The sequence below is a fragment of the Phascolarctos cinereus genome, unplaced genomic scaffold (genome assembly GCF_003287225.1).
Source record: "Phascolarctos cinereus isolate Bilbo 61053 unplaced genomic scaffold, phaCin_HiC Scaffold_2;HRSCAF=192, whole genome shotgun sequence".
Lineage (NCBI taxonomy): Eukaryota > Metazoa > Chordata > Mammalia > Diprotodontia > Phascolarctidae > Phascolarctos > Phascolarctos cinereus.
The window spans coordinates 155,965,942-155,984,226 of NW_027555625.1; the positions used below are offsets into that span (position 1 = coordinate 155,965,942).

General features: G+C 35.4%; 1 protein-coding gene across 4 annotated transcripts in view; it reads right to left on the reverse strand.

The window, feature by feature from the left end:
- The window catches only part of XRN2 (5'-3' exoribonuclease 2), a 98,091-nt gene that overhangs the window by 55,257 nt on the left and 24,549 nt on the right, over nt 1-18,285 (reverse strand). For 2 of the 4 annotated variants that reach the window (XR_013484623.1, XM_020986856.2), the window contains exons 2-13: nt 16,712-16,839; nt 12,776-12,887; nt 9,736-9,847; nt 8,171-8,229; nt 8,004-8,093; nt 4,399-4,471; nt 4,248-4,298; nt 2,989-3,146; nt 1,969-2,043; nt 1,750-1,883; nt 1,599-1,656; nt 1,404-1,511 (exon numbers count right to left, since the gene is read on the reverse strand). Coding sequence is in view for 3 of the 4 variants with exons in the window: in XM_020986856.2 (XP_020842515.1) it covers nt 1,404-1,511; nt 1,599-1,656; nt 1,750-1,883; nt 1,969-2,043; nt 2,989-3,146; nt 4,248-4,298; nt 4,399-4,471; nt 8,004-8,093; nt 8,171-8,229; nt 9,736-9,847; nt 12,776-12,887; nt 16,712-16,839 (1,158 nt within the window). In the remaining variant the exon portion in view is untranslated. The remainder of the gene's footprint in view (nt 1-1,403; nt 1,512-1,598; nt 1,657-1,749; nt 1,884-1,968; nt 2,044-2,988; nt 3,147-4,247; nt 4,299-4,398; nt 4,472-8,003; nt 8,094-8,170; nt 8,230-9,735; nt 9,848-12,775; nt 12,888-16,711; nt 16,840-18,285) is intronic. The other 2 variants (XM_078149697.1, XM_078149698.1) reach the window with 2 other exon arrangements.

Genomic DNA, 18,285 nt, shown 5'->3' on the forward strand with positions numbered 1-18,285 from the left:
TCAAAAATAGCGAGGGGTAATTCAAAACCCATCTTCTTTACTGACACACTTATTTGTCTGTATCTTTAGGGTTACTCTAAGAATTATATTCTAAACTTGCAAAAATCTTTTTTATAGATTTATATATCCTTTAAGATAGAAATTATCTCCCAAGCACATATGCTTACAAATCCTCAGTATACATTCTCAAGAATTACTTGTTTTCCTGAGTAAGACTTAAGCACTACAAGTTAGAATTACTAGTTGGGAAAAGGAGTCAACTGAGACCTGAAGTCTTTTCCCAAGACAGTGTTCACAACAAAGGACACAGAATGTGAGAATAGGAGTCCTGATTTTCAGCCAATAAGACACATCAAAGTGGCATGCAAAGTTTTAGGAAGGAAGGCAGTATTCCAGCAGAAATAACTGGTTAAAAGTTAAGGACCTTACTTTTGTTTAACTGTCTTTTCTATAAAAGGCTGTGCCAAGTATTTCCAATTTTAATATTTAAAAAACAAACAAAACAAATAGAAGTATCAAATACTTTTAATAATCACTTGCTTGTTGGAGAAACCAGTTATTTTAAATTATTTCATAAAAACCTCCTTTTTAAACAACACATCATCTACACAAGCTAAAATAAAGTCTAACAAATTAGAGATGTGTTTAAACCAGGCTACCTAGGTCCTACAAGAGCAGCCATCTTTCAGAGGTATTCTGTTCTCTCCCAGCCTTTTTAAAGTAAGCTGCTACTTTAACACTTTCAGAACCACTAGGGATATCCTTTGTAAATACAAATGATGCAGGTAACTATCTATTCCTGAATCTCTTGCTGGGTGATTCTGCTTTGAGTCTTTTACATCACCATCACTTTAAAGATAACTAGCATTTATGTTATCACTTTAGAGTTTGCAAAGCACTTTATAAAAATTATCTCATTTGATTTTTATAACAACTCTGGGATTTAGGTGCTATTATTATCTTCATTTTACAGATGAGGAAAGTGAAACACAAGGTTAAATGACTTGCCCAGGGTCACACAGCTAGTAGATGTTTGAGGCCAGATTTCAACTCAGGTTTTCCTGCCTCCAGGTTCAATAAAGGACCTTCTCTATACTCTAATTCTAAATGCTAGAACAATTCTCCACATGACTCTGGTCTTGAATGCTGATTCCACATACTATATTCGTGTAATTATATGTCTTTCTTCTACCAGGTAAAGTAATGAGAAAAGAAGAAAACTAAAAATAAAGGTGAGCTTCTGAAGCAGTCATGTGCCATGAATGTTAAGATAAACTCCATCACAACCATCATATTCTAAATATGTAATCACCAATAATTTTTGATCCAACAGAAATGGACTCAAAAGTGTTATACGCATGACAAAGTATATTCTATTTTAACTAGGCAAAAAACTATTTTACCTCATCATCCTTTCTCTTTTTAAAAATGCTATCCTCAACTTCACCAACAGCTAACATGATCATTTGTACTCTCTGCAGATTGACGTAACCACTTTCTGTAAGGTAACCCTGAAAGTGATTAAAAAAAAACCATAAAATTATCTACTTCAAAAGAGAAAAAACTTAATTTTAGAAATTATTCAATTTGGAACTTACCCCTGTTTTATGTACCACATTTTTGTATATATTAACTAAACGGTCAATTGCTCCTTCCCTATAATAAAGAAACACACATTAAGACTTTTTACTGAATACATACTGAAAAATGTAAAATGTAATTCATGTAATTCCACTGAAATTTACATACCTGATCTCTAAAGATGGCAAATGTGGAAGGAAATCATTTCCCACAAAGAAACACATGAAAACCCAGTCATCAATGCTCCTCTCAATATCAAAAGTAAATGGCAGGCTGGCCATAGTTAATTCTCTTTCTAAATACTATACAACAGAAGGATAACAATTAAAGACACTAAAAAACAAATCATTCAAGTTACAATTTCAATGATTATTTATTTCTCTATACCTCACGAAGCACATTTAGCCGAATGTAGATAAACTCTCCTTCTGAAGCAGGAAGACTTTCTTCAAACTGATCATGCTACAAGAAATGAGTTGAGTTACTAATTCCAAATATGTTTACCTTTTTTTAAAAGTAAATAGCATTTTATTTTTTTCCAATTACATATAAGATAGTTTTAACATTCATTTTTTATAAGATTATAAGCTCCAAATTTTTCTCCCTCCATTCCCTCTCCAAGGTGGCAAAGATGGCAAGCAATCTGATACAGATTATACACATGCAATCCAAACATGTTTACCTTAAAACCTTGGACATTTCTAAAAGAATATATTCTTAAAGCATATTCTCTAAAAGAGGCGTTTTCTAAGTTAAATACTTTAAGTTAAAGAAAGTATTGATGTTAATAAATTTGCTATTCTTTACAGCTGGTATTTTCTTAATTTTGGCAAAATTACCTTTTAATAAGTTTGGACATCAAAACTTATTTGAGTTTAACAAACTAAAACTATTGCTCAGTGGTTCACTGTGGTTTGGTTAAAGCAGAATTCCTAACCTTACTTAGTAAGATCTACATAGTTAACAGCTGTTACCACATTCCTCTCTCCACATTTAACTAGAATTCCTATCATTGAAAGGAATATAGCAGTTAGGTGAACCCTGCCAAAGCTCAGGGACTTGACTGCCAGCACAAATATCCCTGCCCAATAATCTCAAACTTCAATAAAAATAAAAGCAGCTCCTCCAAATAATAATTTTTAATTTGGGGACGAAGGGGAAGGACAGAAGAAATATAAAGTAACTGCTATAGGACAATCTAGTAAACTACTAGTAATCCTCATGTTTTTGCTCTTATATTTTATGCCTTAGCTTCATCAGAATTGTAAAGCTATTGAGAGTCCTAGACCTTAAGCATACCAACATATAAGTTTATCATTCAAAGACACTTCAGTAAGTAGTCATAGAAAAAAAGATATCCAAACAACTCTTTTCTAATCTGAGAAGAAACAATTCTGAAGCCCTTACCTCTCCCTGTTTTTCCCTTGGCAAACCCTGGCAGTCCTTGACTTCATGACCAAGCTGATTACAAAGACCACATGGTTTTGGCTTGTTGGGTTTGAATTCTTCCCTAATAATTGTGAAGTTTGGCTCATGTGTGGCAAGTCCAAGCATAATGAGATCAGCTATCAAATAAAAACACACACACACACACAAAAACAATAAAAATTGGAAATCATTAGGACGCATGCATTATTTATAAATGACAATGAATCTATGTCCCCCTAAGATAGCAAGAAAATTAGGTTTTCAACAATAATTTACAGAATTATACAATTTTACAGTAAGAAATGACATCAGCAATCACTGAGCCCAATCCATATCCAAAACATTAATCCCTACAAATAACCAATAAGCGGTCTTCTAGCCTCTGCTTGAAGAACTCCAATGAGGGGAAATTCACTGTCACCTCTACTTTGGATAGTTCTAATTGTTAGGAAGTTTCCCCTGATATCATACCTAGATTTGCCATTCTGCAACTTTTATCCATTTCTACTCGTTCTGCCCTCTGGGTCAAACAGGACAAATCAAACCCTTCTTCCACATGATAGCTTTTACTAATACTGAAACAGAACTATCATGATCTTTACTCCTTTCCTTAGGCTCAAAATCTCCAGTACCTTCAACCAAGTTTGATACAACAGACACAAAGCCCTTCACTATCTATTCTCCTCTGGGTGTTTACCAACACCCCATTCTAAATTGTGAACAGAATGGAACAAAATCCTCCATTCTGTGCTGACCTTAGTAGAGTATAGGGAACGATCACTTCTTTATCATGTAAGCCACACATCTCTTATTATAATTCAAGATCACATTAGGTTCTTTGGGTTCCCCTTCACACTGATGACTAATATTGGCATTGCACTAAATCCCCTCTATTTTTTTCCAGACAAACTTCTAACCATGCCTTCCCCAACTTGTGCTAGGCTTGTACTTTTTTGCACTTCATGATGCCCACATCCAAGTAAAAAGAACACACAAAACAGTCTAAAGAAAGATGAATGTGTTAACTACTAAGTACATCTTTCAAAACCATAACTTTAAAACAAAGTTTTCTAAAAGAAAAAAAAAGAGAGACTGTAAAAGTTAAAATGTGTTTTGACAAGACATTTGAAGCCTACAGGAGTTACATGCATCAAATTGACTGTCTACCTTAAAAAAAAAAAAACTTGTCAGCTTCAACGATCCAATCAGGAAAAATCATAACCCAATAAGGAACTTACCATCCGCTCCACATAAGCAATGATGAGTGTTTGGATCATGGTTAGGTTGAGCTAGGCAAAAGCAAAAAATTTTTACATATTTATCAGTTAGTCTCAGTCAGTCAACACTTCAATAAAATAACCTTATAAAACATTTACAACTGGGTTTTACCTCTTTGTCTTCTAATATAATCCATGATTTTATGTTCTCCTTCACCAGGAGCACTAGCATCAGATAAAATAACCTGTAAAATAAAATATACTTAGAACTTACACAATTAATCCATTCTCTTCTTTCTTCTGAAAACAGAATATACCTACATTTACATTTTAGTCTGAATTGATCACTTCTAAGATAATTCTAATCATTTAAGATCCTGTTAGTAACTCTAAATTTTTCAGAATTGATGCCATTTTATTATTTTAAAGGAAACGAAACCTACTACAGTTGACCTAAATAGACATCAATCCATAAACAGTCTGACTCAGAATTAGTTTATCAATTTGTTCTGTAGTCTAACTTTACAGTATTAGGCTTAATGACATTTCAAGTCACTCAAAGTTATCTCCTCTCTGTTTCACTGCTGATTCTTTGGTTTCATGGCACCCCTTCACCAACCGCCTTCCAACCCTGAAGTGCCTCCACCCCTGAATCCTTCCAGATTGGTGAGTTCCTGCCTAGCACCATTATTTCATGATGGACTCAGGCCATCCATACTCAATTCTCTTTTGGCTCTACTCTTGATTCTCTGGACTTTTCCACCTTCTCCCTGAGTGGGCATCCTACTTCCCCTTGCTTTTCAGCTCTCTTTATGTGTTGTCTTCTTCTATTAAGAAGTTAGGGACCGTAGTTTCTTTATTTTATTTGTATTTCCAGTACTTAGCACAGTACCTGGAATATAGTAAGCACTGAAGAGATCGTCTGTATAGCTATCATCTCTCAAATAATGGTACTCACTTAAAAAAATAACCAGCTCATAAAAATTCCCAGTCTGTTTTTAACAATTCCAATGAGGAAGAAAAGTGGATTTGTCTGAAAAGACTTATGTTGATACATGAACTCACTAACCAACTAGGATTTTAAAATGAAATGTACAATGTTCATCCTGTAACATAAGATAAATACAAAAGTAGAACATCCACCTGTAAAAGTATCAGGAATGCTGACATTCAGGATGAATTGAGGCTGGAAAGGAAAGCCAAGAACAACGAGGGCTTTTTAAAACTATACTGGGAGAAAATCAAAATCAAAGAAGGAACATTTTGAGGTAGATAGGACTACAGTAACTCACAAAGGTGAGGAGACAAAGTTGCTCAATTTTAATTTTGTTTCTGTTTGCTCTGCAAAGGATAAATAAATTGATACCCAATATAAAAGGAGAGCATCCCCTAAACGTATTCAAATCACCTGGCCCAGATGAACTATATCCTTGGATTCTGAAAGTACTATATGCTATTGCTCAATGATATTTCAAAGATCATGGAAACAGGATTAGAGAAAGACAAATGTCTCAATTTTCAAAAATGAGGGGGGAAAAAGTGAGGTTAGTGATTTTGACTTTGATTCCTAAAAAAAACCTCTGGAATGGATTATTAAAGAAATGACTGGAGAAAAAGAGAAAGTAGCATATCTTCAAAAACTTCCAGGGCTTGCTAGTCAGATTTCAGATTCTTCTTTGACAGGATTACTCAACTAGCAAATCAGGAAAATGCTATAGTTTACCTATATTTCAGCAAAGCTTTTGACATGTATCATACTATCTTGTGGAGTAAATAGAGAGATACAGATTAGACAATGATCCAATTAGATGGATATGGACCTGATTGGATGACTAGACTACAAGAGTAAATGCTAGGGGCTCAATCAGAAGTATATTATGATAACCCAAAAAAGCCAATGTAGTCTTAGACTGCATTATGAGAAGCACTCCTTCCAAGAACAGGGAGGTGATAATTTCACTGTACTCTGCTCTTGTCAGACCTCATTTGGAGTGTTTGTTTGTTTGTTTGTTTGTTTAGACAACTGGGATTAAGTGACTTGCCCAGGGTCACACAGCTAGTAAGTGTCAAGTGTTTGATTTAAGGCCAGATTTGAATTCAGGTCCTCCTGATTTCAGGGCCTGCTCTATCCACTGTGCCACCTGGCTGCCCTTCCATTTGCAGTCTTGTATTCATTTCTGGGCATCATGGTTAGAAAGCAACCAGGATGGTGAAGGCCCTTAAGTCCATGTCAAAAGAGAATCAGTTGAAAGAATTAGGGATGTTCAGCCTAGAAATTATAAGACCCTGGGGGATGAGGGGCAAAGAGAAAACTGATATACGTTTCAAGTATTTGAAATGCTATCATGTGGAACAATTCCATTTTTCAGCTTGGCCCCAAAGGGTAGAACCACGAGTAATAGGCAGAAATTATAAAGAGGAAAATTCATGCTTGATTTCAGGAAAAATCTTCCTAACAATTGGAGTTATACAGAAGTGTAATGGCTTGGCTTCAGAGTTTGCCCTCTTTGAAGGTCTTTAAGCAGAGACTGCAAAACCACTTGCCAATGTTACAGTGAAGATTCCTTTCATGTATTGGCTAGGGCAAGATGACTGCTAACATCCATTTCTACTCTCAATTCTGTGACTGTGTATTATCAGAGTATATGACATTTACTATACATTTCCTGCATTCATTTAAGTAAAGGCCATGTGTCTAAGTGCCAACTTTGTTAAGTTCTGGAAAGGAAAATCTCAAGACTTGGCAACCAAGAAATGAATATAGCATGCCATGACAACTCAAAACCACCATTAAGCAAAGGAAGGGCTATAATTTGCAATAGTGCACAGGAAAGGCACTGTGGTATATTAGACTTGGAATTAAGAAGACAGGTTCAATTCCTGCCTCTGCCACCAGCTATGTTGGCTGCAAGCGATCATTTAGCCTAACTGAGCCAGTTTCTATATCTGTAAAATAAGAATAATACCTGTAGTACCTACTTCATAAGGTGTCTGTGAGGCTTAAATGAGACAACAGATGTAGAGTATTTGCAAAGTATTTTAAAGTGCTGCATAAAACTCATTTATTATTATCATTGGTGGAGGGAATATCCTTAATAATGAAATTATGGATTCTCAAAGTAAATACAGTTAAAACAGAGAAACCATTCCTGATCTACAATATAACAGAAAATATAAGCACACATAATTATGTAGCCATAAATGAAAGTTTATAATATATATCTTTACTAGTTTGGTATCAAAATGTCTAAAAGTTATGGCAAGTTAAGACAATCAAAGTTTAGGCATCTGCTTATGTCAAAATCTAATTAATCTCTATCTTATGAGCTTTTATTATGTCTATAATAACAGGCAACTCTATTACCCTGTTATTTTACTTTACACTGCCCTTTAAGGTAATTGTTTTAAATAAATGGGATTATTTAATGGCTCTAAGCAATGATGACAGGATGTTGAAACACATCTCTGGAGAGAAATTTAAACTGTCACTCATTATAGAAATTCTGACCTTTCCAACGAAAAGCACTCTAACTTACCCATCCAAACACCCATTTATAACAACTATATATATAAGCTTTTTTTTCTTCTGACATTATTCAAATGTTGGGACAAAGGTGAGGAGAAAGAGAATACACATGTATATGCAAATCTCTCTTTTCATTCAATACTACACCCCCTCACACACACACAGTCTTACTCTCTCTGTTCAATCCCACCGAAGTCCAGACAAATACAATCACCTCAATCTTGATTCAAGTACCAAAATTTGAAACTTACAGTCAAATTTTTCCACCCTGGGTCATTATTTAAACGATCAGCAATGTAATATCGAAGGCATTTAGCAAGATTGTCCATGAACTCAGTTCCCTAAAAGAGACAGAAGAAAATATGTTAACCCATCATTTCAGAGTTAGCAATAGCTAGAAAAGCACAGGACTACTTACTGGTGTAATACAATTGCTGTCAAATCTTTCTTTGATCTCTTCTGGAGGAAGAAAGCCACCTGGACAAGAGAAGCATTTTGTTCCCACATTAAAAACTGGTCCGAACAGCTGAATGATTAACACAACATTAAAGAATAAAATGAATAATCCAAAGAAACTGAACCCCTTCATCTCAAGTCATGTTTACCATTTTTTTAAAATCTCCATCAAAAATAGATTAACAGCTTTGACAAGACTACACTAAAATATGTAGTACACAAAAAATCCAAAGATTTAATAACATCAATAAATTCTTCATGTTGTGTAAATAAAATTATGCATATTGCTTAAAGGGCATGTACCTACATGCTATAAACATTAAATTCAGATAAATGTGCATGGCCCAGCAAATACGAAAAGCTGAGTTAATCATAAGTTAATAATTTTGTTTGAATGTGTAATTTCTTTTCTTTTTTTTTTTGAGGCAATTGAAGTTAAATGTCTTGCCCAGGGTCACACAGCTAGCAAGTGTCTGAGGCTGGATTTGAACTCAGATCCTCCTGACTTCAGGGCTAGTGCATTCTATCCACTATGCCACCTAGCTTCCCTAATATATCATTTCTTTTTGCCCGTTTCTGACAGGTGTTTTCTCTCTGTACTAGTTATCAGCTCTCTCTCAAGGTATTACAAATGCTTAATTCTTGTTATTTTTAAAACAAATACAACCATGTAATACTAGGACAACAAAGATATCAATAAAATGAAAAGACAGTGTCACGTATATAAAGAGGCAAGGTGGGAAACAATACTCTAGCAAAAGTTGACACACAATTTAACATAAAGAAAACCAAAAAATAGGATAGAAAATTTTTAAAAAACTGCTGACTGGCATATTTCCTTGCTTTATAATAGGAGGAATCCAAAACAAGAGTTCAGAATTATTTTAGAGGTTTCTAAGTTTACTGCTGTTACTGTATCCACTTCCTCTAAGCTACTGGCCTGAACTTCTAATTTATTAGGTAGCAGAACCAACCACAGAACACCACAGAACACCCCTACACACACACACACACACACACACACACACACACACACACACACACACACGCACACACCTGACGTATCAGCTCTTCTTTAAGATTGTAGGGTCTGATATAGTGATATATATATATCTCATTCTCTATTTGACATGTGTGTGCACACATATGCATGTGCACCTACAGGTTTTCAGAAATAGGATAAATCATTGTGGTTGGTGACAATCTGCACAAAGAACAACTTGGAGAAGGGAGGAACTTAAAATATCCATTCAATACAGAGACAGATTCTTCTTTACAACATAAAGAGACGAAGATTTGCCAAAGTTTCTCAACAAACCAAAATAAGATCACAGTATGTCAATAAGTGTTCTGTTCTTAATTTAATAGTTAACCACAGTGAAATATAAAGTACAGATAATAAAAGACATGAGAGATTTTCAACTGGCTATACAACTTGTTACTGAAGGCCAAATATGACTTTGAAGTCTTTCAAGTTTATGAGTAAACAGCTAAAAGAAAAACTAAATTTAACAAAAAAATTTTAACCTTTTGACAGTATTTCTTCCCTAACTCGTTGCTTCTCTATAGTTGCTTCCATTCCTTCCTTTGATGCTCTAAACCTTCTGGAACGCTGCTGGTTCATTTTAGCACGTGGAGCCTGAAAGCAAAATTTTATTATTATTCAGTTGATAACACTCACAGTTAGCATACTACTAAGTACCAGGAACTTAGCTGGGAAATGGGGATTCAAAGACAAATACAAAGAAGATACAACTATTAAGATGAAGTGGTCCCTGCCTTCAAGGACCTCTATTCTGTCAGAGAAGATAATATGTACACGTATAAGTATGTGAAAACATATATATTAATACAAGATAATTTTGTTTCTTAAGCTGGGAGACATTATCAGCTGAGGAGATCAGGAAAATCTGCATGTAGAATATGACAGATGCAGAGGTGAGTGGAAAGTGCATTCAGGCATGGGGTAAAGGCACAGGGAGGGGAGGGGTGGGGTGCATCATAACAGAAGGACAGCTTTGCTGGATGAAACAGTATATGAAGTTGAATAACAAGTAATAAGCCTGGAAAGGAAATTATAGGTGGGAGCCAGGTTGTGAAAGGTTTGCATTTGACTCTAGATGTAATATGAAGCCACAACATAGTTTCTTGAATAGAGGAATAACATGGTCAGACCTGTGCCTTAAGAAAATCACGTTAGCAGCTGTGGGGAGGATAGATTGCAAGAGGAAAAATTTCTGGCACAGAGACCACTCATGTATCTCTGCAATAGTCCAGAGAAGAAGGGATGAGAATTTCAATTAGACTGGTGGCCGTTACCAGTAAAGAAAAAGAAAGAGTTGAGATAATAGTGGAGCAAGGCGTTACAAAATTTGGCAACTGACTGGGTAGGTGGGGGGAAGAAGAGTAAATAATGAAGGATAATACCAGTGTTGTAAATGTGAATAACCAGAAAGATAAGGCACTCAACACAAATCATATAGTCAGTAAGGAGGAAAGAGGACAAAAATGTTTTAGTTTACAAACATATAGGACATAAAGGGAGAAACATAAGACATATTCAATAATTCCAATATTTGACAAGTTTTCCGTTAATAATACAACATAACATTTAAAATTACAAATCACAAACTCTACAGCTTAACTGAGAACCTAAAAAATGAATTCAAGGAGGTGAATAATAGTTCTATGATTCAAAAGTGATTATTTACTATGTCACAATGCCTCTGAGGGACCTCTTCTCTTGAAGACAGTCAGTTTTGGAGTAAATAGGACTTGCGTTTAGGTCCTGTCTAATGAAATCACAGGTCTGGACCAAAACAAAACACAAAAATCTGCAGCCAGACTCAGTGATACTTACTTTTACAAGATATAAGTACTATGAGAGTTTTGCAGGGGAAGACACAAAGATCACTTCTGGTTACACAGGATTACCAGAGAATGCTTAATAGAACTAGGCTTTGATGCTTAACTGCAATTTCAACAGGCAGAGATTTTATTTTTGTTTGCTGGAAGAAACAGATTCTTAGCAGAAAAAAACAGAATCCAAGATGATGCTGGAAGATGCCTCTTTCCAAACCTCAAAAAAGTAAAACAAACATCTTCTGCAGGTTTAGAAATAAATAATTGTACCCCAACTACTCTGTGGTAACTTCTGGCCACCCCAATTGCCTATATCCAGTTTTATAATTAGCATTTCACCCTTTCAAGAAGGAAGAATGTTAGAAAAATGGAACAGGAAACCATAAAGTTTTGAAGCAAAAGCATAGAAAAACACAAGCTAGTATATAAGCCCGAGTTCATCAAATTCTACTTTGAGATGAACAATCTGGATTCTAGTACCAGAGAGCTCTGACTGAGTGAGTGACTTAGGATATATAGCACATTTGGGGGGGCCTTAGCTTCCTTATCTATAAAATGAAAATATTTCCCTAGATAATTTCCAAAGTCCCTTCCAGCTCTAGAATTCTGTGTTTCATAAATATAGCAACCCAATACTCAGAAAAATCTCCATTATCTTGAAGAATCAGAAAAAGATTAATAATAAAGGAGAAACAGGTCTTTCCATATTCAGGAAAACTTCTCAAAACAGAGAGTAAAAAAAAATAGTCACAAACCAACTTATTCAGAACATCTTCAATTTGACCCTATCATCTGTTTCAAGGATTTCTATTTAAGGCTCACAAACTAGTGCTTCATGGAACTGGATCATTATGATCCATTATTTCTGGACCTCTATTAATGGTCAGAACCCTGCTGCTACTCCCTATTTCTGGAGTCCTTCCCTGACCATTCTCTCAATCCTGGGCTCCTTCTAATGCATAAGTCCACAATCAGACAACAAAATAAATCCTCATATGATAAATAAACGGTAAATTATAATACTATCTACTAATTGGTACTGTCAATTGAGTTTAACAACAAAATGTGATGATGGCTTCATTAAATACCATGATAAAGGGTTAGGCAGTGAGAAGAAAGGCATACCCTGGGAACAACTCAAATCAATACGACATGGACTACATAACAGATCCTGTTCTCCCTTTTGCCTTACCTGAGAGAAAAATGTAATTACTAATTGAAATAGGGGAACTATTATCTTTTTTTCTTTTACTCCAGCCAAGTATTTTTATTGAGTAAACAGAACTTAGAGAGTATTTGATAATTCTCACATACAAGCAGTCTAGCTAAAATCACTCTAGCCCTGGGGAACAGATGAGGAATGGCACTGAAGCCATAAAATAAAACTAACAAGGAAGCTACCAGTTGTTACACTGTCCTTATTCTTATGTGCAATTTTTAATCATGCTTATTTATATAACTTTTCAATCTTTTCTAATTTTAGTTAGTTTGTATCATTATACAAAAGCAGTAACTTATAGTGGCTTTGGCCTTTTAAGTATTCAAAAACAAAATCCTCATTACAAACAAAGAATCAAGACTACCCCCTTCCCCAATTGATGCTTTCTAGCTCTTAACCCATAGGTGAAGGTCAGCATTTAAGTCTGCTATTAACCTAAACATTATCAATGTATCAGTTAATGAATGAAATTGCTTTAATACTTACTACTCCATCTATGGCCATGTAGAGAAGCCGTCTTGGTCTTACTATATTGAAGAGTCTATCAATATATTCAAAAATTGCAACCATCATTTCATCTTCATTTTTTGGTGCTGGTCTGTAATTTAAAGCAAATGAAATAATATTCATATCATGGTTGTACGTTGTAACATACTGTGATATTGTATTATATAAAAATAATCTTATACAGAGATGTCTTATAATGACAAAACAGATCATGTATATCACTTTGCAGAAGTGTGCGTAAGAAGCAAGGTGAATTAGAGATCCTAAGAAAAGGAAGCAAATTTTCATCACAAGTATCACTGATACTTCACAACATCATGACATAAGACTCAAGACTGAAATATAGCTCTGTAAGACTACAACTTATGCAAAACAAAGAAATTTCAAAAAGAGGGAAATTTATAGCACTGTAGTTTAAAATATGCTCATGCAAGGAAATCTAGGAACTAAAAGGAGTAGACAGACAATAGTGGAGAACATTTAGGTGGGAAGAGAGAGAGAAGAAGGGAGACAGGAGGGAGAGGGAGAGAAAAGCAATATGGTTTTATTAAGTTGATAAAGAGTTATGAGTCACATGAGCATATTACAGTTGACAAAAAGCAGCAGTAGATGAGTTAAGGAAATAATTCATAAGCCTACCACAAAGCCATACTATAACAATGAGAGAAATGAGAGAGGACTTTAATTTTTGGACATCTGCTTAAATTTACTCCTTGCCAAATGTAGAGTGGCTAATTATTTCTTGGCTTGTCTTAGCAATAGCTCTATTTCCTTCTCTCCCTACACTCTCAGTGATCTCAATAACTCCCACAGGTTCAATTATAACACCGCCAAACCCCAGTTCTCTATTACCAACTGCCTATTGGACATTTCCTACTAGATATCTAGTAGTTAATTAAGCTCCACCCTTCCAAAACAGAATTAATTGATTATCTTTCCTCCCAACCCCACCTCTCTTCCAAACTTACCCATTTCTCTCAAGGCAAAGAATACAGTTTTAGTTACCCAGGTTAAAACACTCAGTCATCCCTTGACTTCTTACTCTCCTACAAAGCTCCCCAAGCAACCAGTTCCCAAGTCTTATCGATTCTCCTTTACATCTCTCCTATTGGTCCCCTTCTCTCTATTCAGAGTTACCAGTTTAGTACCTCATCACTGCCTATCTATACTACTTCAATAGATTCTAAATTGGTCTCCTAGACCCTAGTCTCAAGTAATATTCTTAACATACAGAGTTGACCATTTACTTCCCTTGATCACAAAGTTCCTGTGTCTACTTACTAGTACTAAAATAAAATACAAACTCCATTGTTTGTCATCAAAAATTCTCTAATACCTTGTATCAACATAATCTTCCAGATTTCTGTTGTTGTTCAGTCATTTCAGTCGTGTCTGACTCTTTGTGACCCGATTTGGGATTCTCTTGGCAAAGATACTGGAGTGGTTTTCCATTTCCTTCTCCAGCACATTTTAAAGATGAGGAACTGAGGCAAACAGGGTTAAGTGACTTGCCCAGGATTACACAACTAGAAAGTGTCTGAGGCCAGAACTGAATTCAGGAAGATTTCTTCCTGACTACAGGCCTGGCACTCTAACCACTGTGCCACTTAGCTGCCCCAGATTTAGTATATATTAATTCCCTTCACACACAGTATGGCCTAGCCAAACTGGTTTTCTTATTGTCCCTCACACAAAACATTTTATCTCCCACATCCCTGACTCGGCACAGAATCTCTCTCATGCCTGGAATGTATTCCCTCCTCACCTCAGCCTATCAGAATTCCAGTTGTCTTTAAAAGTTCAGTTCAAGTACTGCCTCCTTTACACGGACTATCTCAATTTCCCTGAAATTACCATTTATACTCTGTATATTGTTTTGTATTTACTGATATGTGTTCATGATGTTTCCCCCTGATCAAATGTAAATTCTTTGGTCTATATATCCCTAGCATCTAGAACACGGAAAGTATTAAATGTTTACTGATGAGCTGCAAAAAGGTAGCAAAACCAAAAGATGGGAACCAGAAGCTAGATTCTCTGAAAAATGGAGAAACTGATGACAAAACGGAAATGATGTAAACCAAGAGGGAGCATGACCACTCCATCTTACAATCTATGATAAAGGAGAGGAAATCTCAGAACACAATCTAACAGGCAACCTAAATTTTTGGAGAGCTAATTTCTAAGAGTGTAGAGAATGACTAGGCAAGATTCCTTGGCCTAAAATTCTACAGGGGAAGTAACCTCAAAAGAAGTAAATGAAATGCTGAACACCCAAAGAGAAACAATACTAATGAAGAAGAAAAGGATAAGTTATCTAAAGAAATGATGAGGTCCACAACGAATTAATTAACCAACTTAAACTTGTACAAAATATAGAAGTAAAAACAGGTAATGGAGAATGAATACAAAAAGGTGGCATGAAAATAATATCAGGAGGACCAAAACTGAGAATGAACTTACATACGCACAGAAAAAGCCAATGGGGCATATTTCAGTTATATTACGTTAAAGGGAATGAAAAAAGGTATGATATTCGGGGAGGATAAGATGATATTGACAAAAAATAGATTTACTCAACACTTACTTTGAATCTGTTTTCTGTCAAAGAGAATAATCTTTGGACTGGAAGATCCATAAATGGCTAAGAAAGAACTGAAACAAAAACAAGTAGATGGAGAATGCTAGCAGTCCTTGATAAGTTCAAACTACCAGGCCTAGACAAACCAGATCTCAGTATACAAAACAAAACTACAGAAATAAAAGAAAAACCTGGCAGATGTGACTAACGAAATGCTACCAAGGCCTATCTTTCAAAGAAGGTTCTACTGCAAACGGAAATGAGATTAACTTTGAAAATTGTGTAACATATTACTAAAGGAATAGTTTGTGAATATGTATAAAATGAAGCAATGAACAAAAAAAGCCAACAGGGCTTCATGGAAACCAGGTGTCATTTATCTTTTTCGAGGAGTTTATTAGACTGGTAAACCAAGGGACTATCATTCATACAAACATACATACATACATACATACATACATACATACATACATACATGACTGGACCCAAAGAACAGCCATTAAATGGTTCACTGTCACCTTCTAAGCTAATGATTGTACTCACCAGGAACCAGTACTTGACCCTAAGCTGATTATCATGCTTACAAATGATTCGAATACAAGTATAGTTGTCATGCTTGTCAAATTTGCAGATAACTAAAAGCTAAGAGGAAAAGCTAAAATACTAGATAACACAGTGAGGGTCCAAAAAATCTTAAGAGATTAGAAAACTAGGTTTAATCTAATAAGATAAACATTTATTCCTGTCAACCTTCCAAGTCTCACATTTGAATTTAAAAAATCAATTTACAACTATAACATACAGGACACAAGGCTACAGAGTCTATTTTGTAAAAGACGTGGAGGGTCTACTGTAAATCAAATAAGTCATAACTTGAGAGCCAAAAAAATATAATGCAATGACAGGCTGCATTAAGATAGGCCTGCTGTCCAGGACTAGAGAGGTGATAGTCTCACTATACTTTGTCCTCTTCAAAACCCATTTGGAACATTATGGTCAATTCAAAAGGATAAGGTGAAAAGTGTGCAGAGGATGGAAGAAATAATGACAAAGGACTTCAAGATCTTCCCAGAGGGCAGAACTAGAAACAATGGGTAGAAGTTACAAAGAAGATTTAGAGTTGTCTAAGAAAAACATTTCCTGATGATTAGTATGATCCACAATGGGAATGGAGGACCTCAGGAGATAAGGTGCTTCCCTTCACTGAAGATCTTTAAGCAAAGCCTGAGGAACTGCTTGCTGCTATATTGCAGAACGGATTTTTATTAAAATACAGATTTGTCTAGATAGCCTTTGGGGTCCCCTTTCAACTCTGAAATTCCACAATTACTTACTTGTCTTCAGGATGTGTACAAGGATGGATGATTCCATTCATATCCAAATATAGATTATCAAACTCCACTTCATTTGGATTAGGTTTACTGGTATCAACTGGGATCTTGACGCCATTGCATTCTTTGGGCTATAAGAAAGTAATTTACAAGTTTTATTTACAACTCTAAAAAATTATTTAGATCCAAGGCTAAGTAGAGATTCAAAATTTGTTTCTGGAAGTAACATGTTTGATGACAGGAAATAAAGCAACATAAAATAAGATTTTAATCACTAGACAGGAATCATTATTTAAGTAAGTCAGTCAGGAAAGCTGAATCTATTAAGTTTATGTCCTATCAAAAAGAGATGCATTTCTATTGTTTAGTGTCTATTCTTTACAATGGAGATAGAGGCAGGTTTTATATGCTATATAATTTTAAAGGTTGGCTTAAGTGATGCAAAATGGAGTAAGGAGGACTAACAAAACAATATACACAGTGACTTTTGACTAATCAACCAACACGCATTTATAACCACCTACTATGTCGCAGGTACTAAGCTAGGCACCCGGGGACACAAAACCAAAAAATGACATAGTTTCTGCCTTCAAGGCACTTACATTCTATCATGTGAGAACACATACATATAAGGACATAAAAAATAAATAAAAAGCGACCAAGGAAGAATGGTACTTGTACAGTTGAGGGAAATCAGAAAAAGATTCATGTAGAAGGTGCTGTTTAAGTCAAGTCTTGAAATAAGTATGGGATTCTATGGAATGAAGGTGAGGAGTGCATTCCAGGCATGAGGGTGCCCAATTCAAAGGTACAGAGACTGCAAATGGAGAGATTTGACCACTTTGGCTAGACCAGAGTCTGGGAAGAGTAAAATACAGTGTGAAGGTTTTAAAAGCTAGGCTGAAGCTTATATTTAAGCCTAGGTTCAAGGAGACATTAGTTTGCTGAGGAGAGGAATAATTGTCAGATCTGTGTTTAGGAAAACCACTGAGACAAAGACAATTAGGAAGCCATGGCTGCAAAGTCTAGACAAGAGGAGATGAGGACCTGGACTAAGGTGGCATCTATGAGTTGTGAAATAAAAATACAAGTTATCAACTGACCAGATATATAGGGTATAAGAGACTAAGGAACTGAAGATGACAATAAAACTGCAAAACTGGGAGACTGGGAAAACTGTGATGCTCTTAATAGAAATAGAGAATTTTGGTACAGAGGTGGAAGAAAAGATGAGTCCAGTTTTAGGCATACTGAGTTTGAGATGTCTAAGAGACATCTAAGTCAAAGAAGTTCAAGAACAAGACTAGGGCTGAATATAAAGACCCTAGGAGTAATTAGTATACAGGAAGTGATGAAAAGACAAAGAGAAGGTACAAGGAGAGAAGAAGGTCCAGCAGAGAGTCTTGGGGTATACCCAAGGTTAAGCTATGATATGGATGAATAAGCAAAAAGACTGAGAAAACTGAGAGGGTGGAGAAGAGGGGAAAGTAATGTTAAAAAAACACCCAAAAGTGATAGAAATAATATTATTGCTCAATCAGTGTAACATGTCAAATACTAGATTTAATGTTTAATTC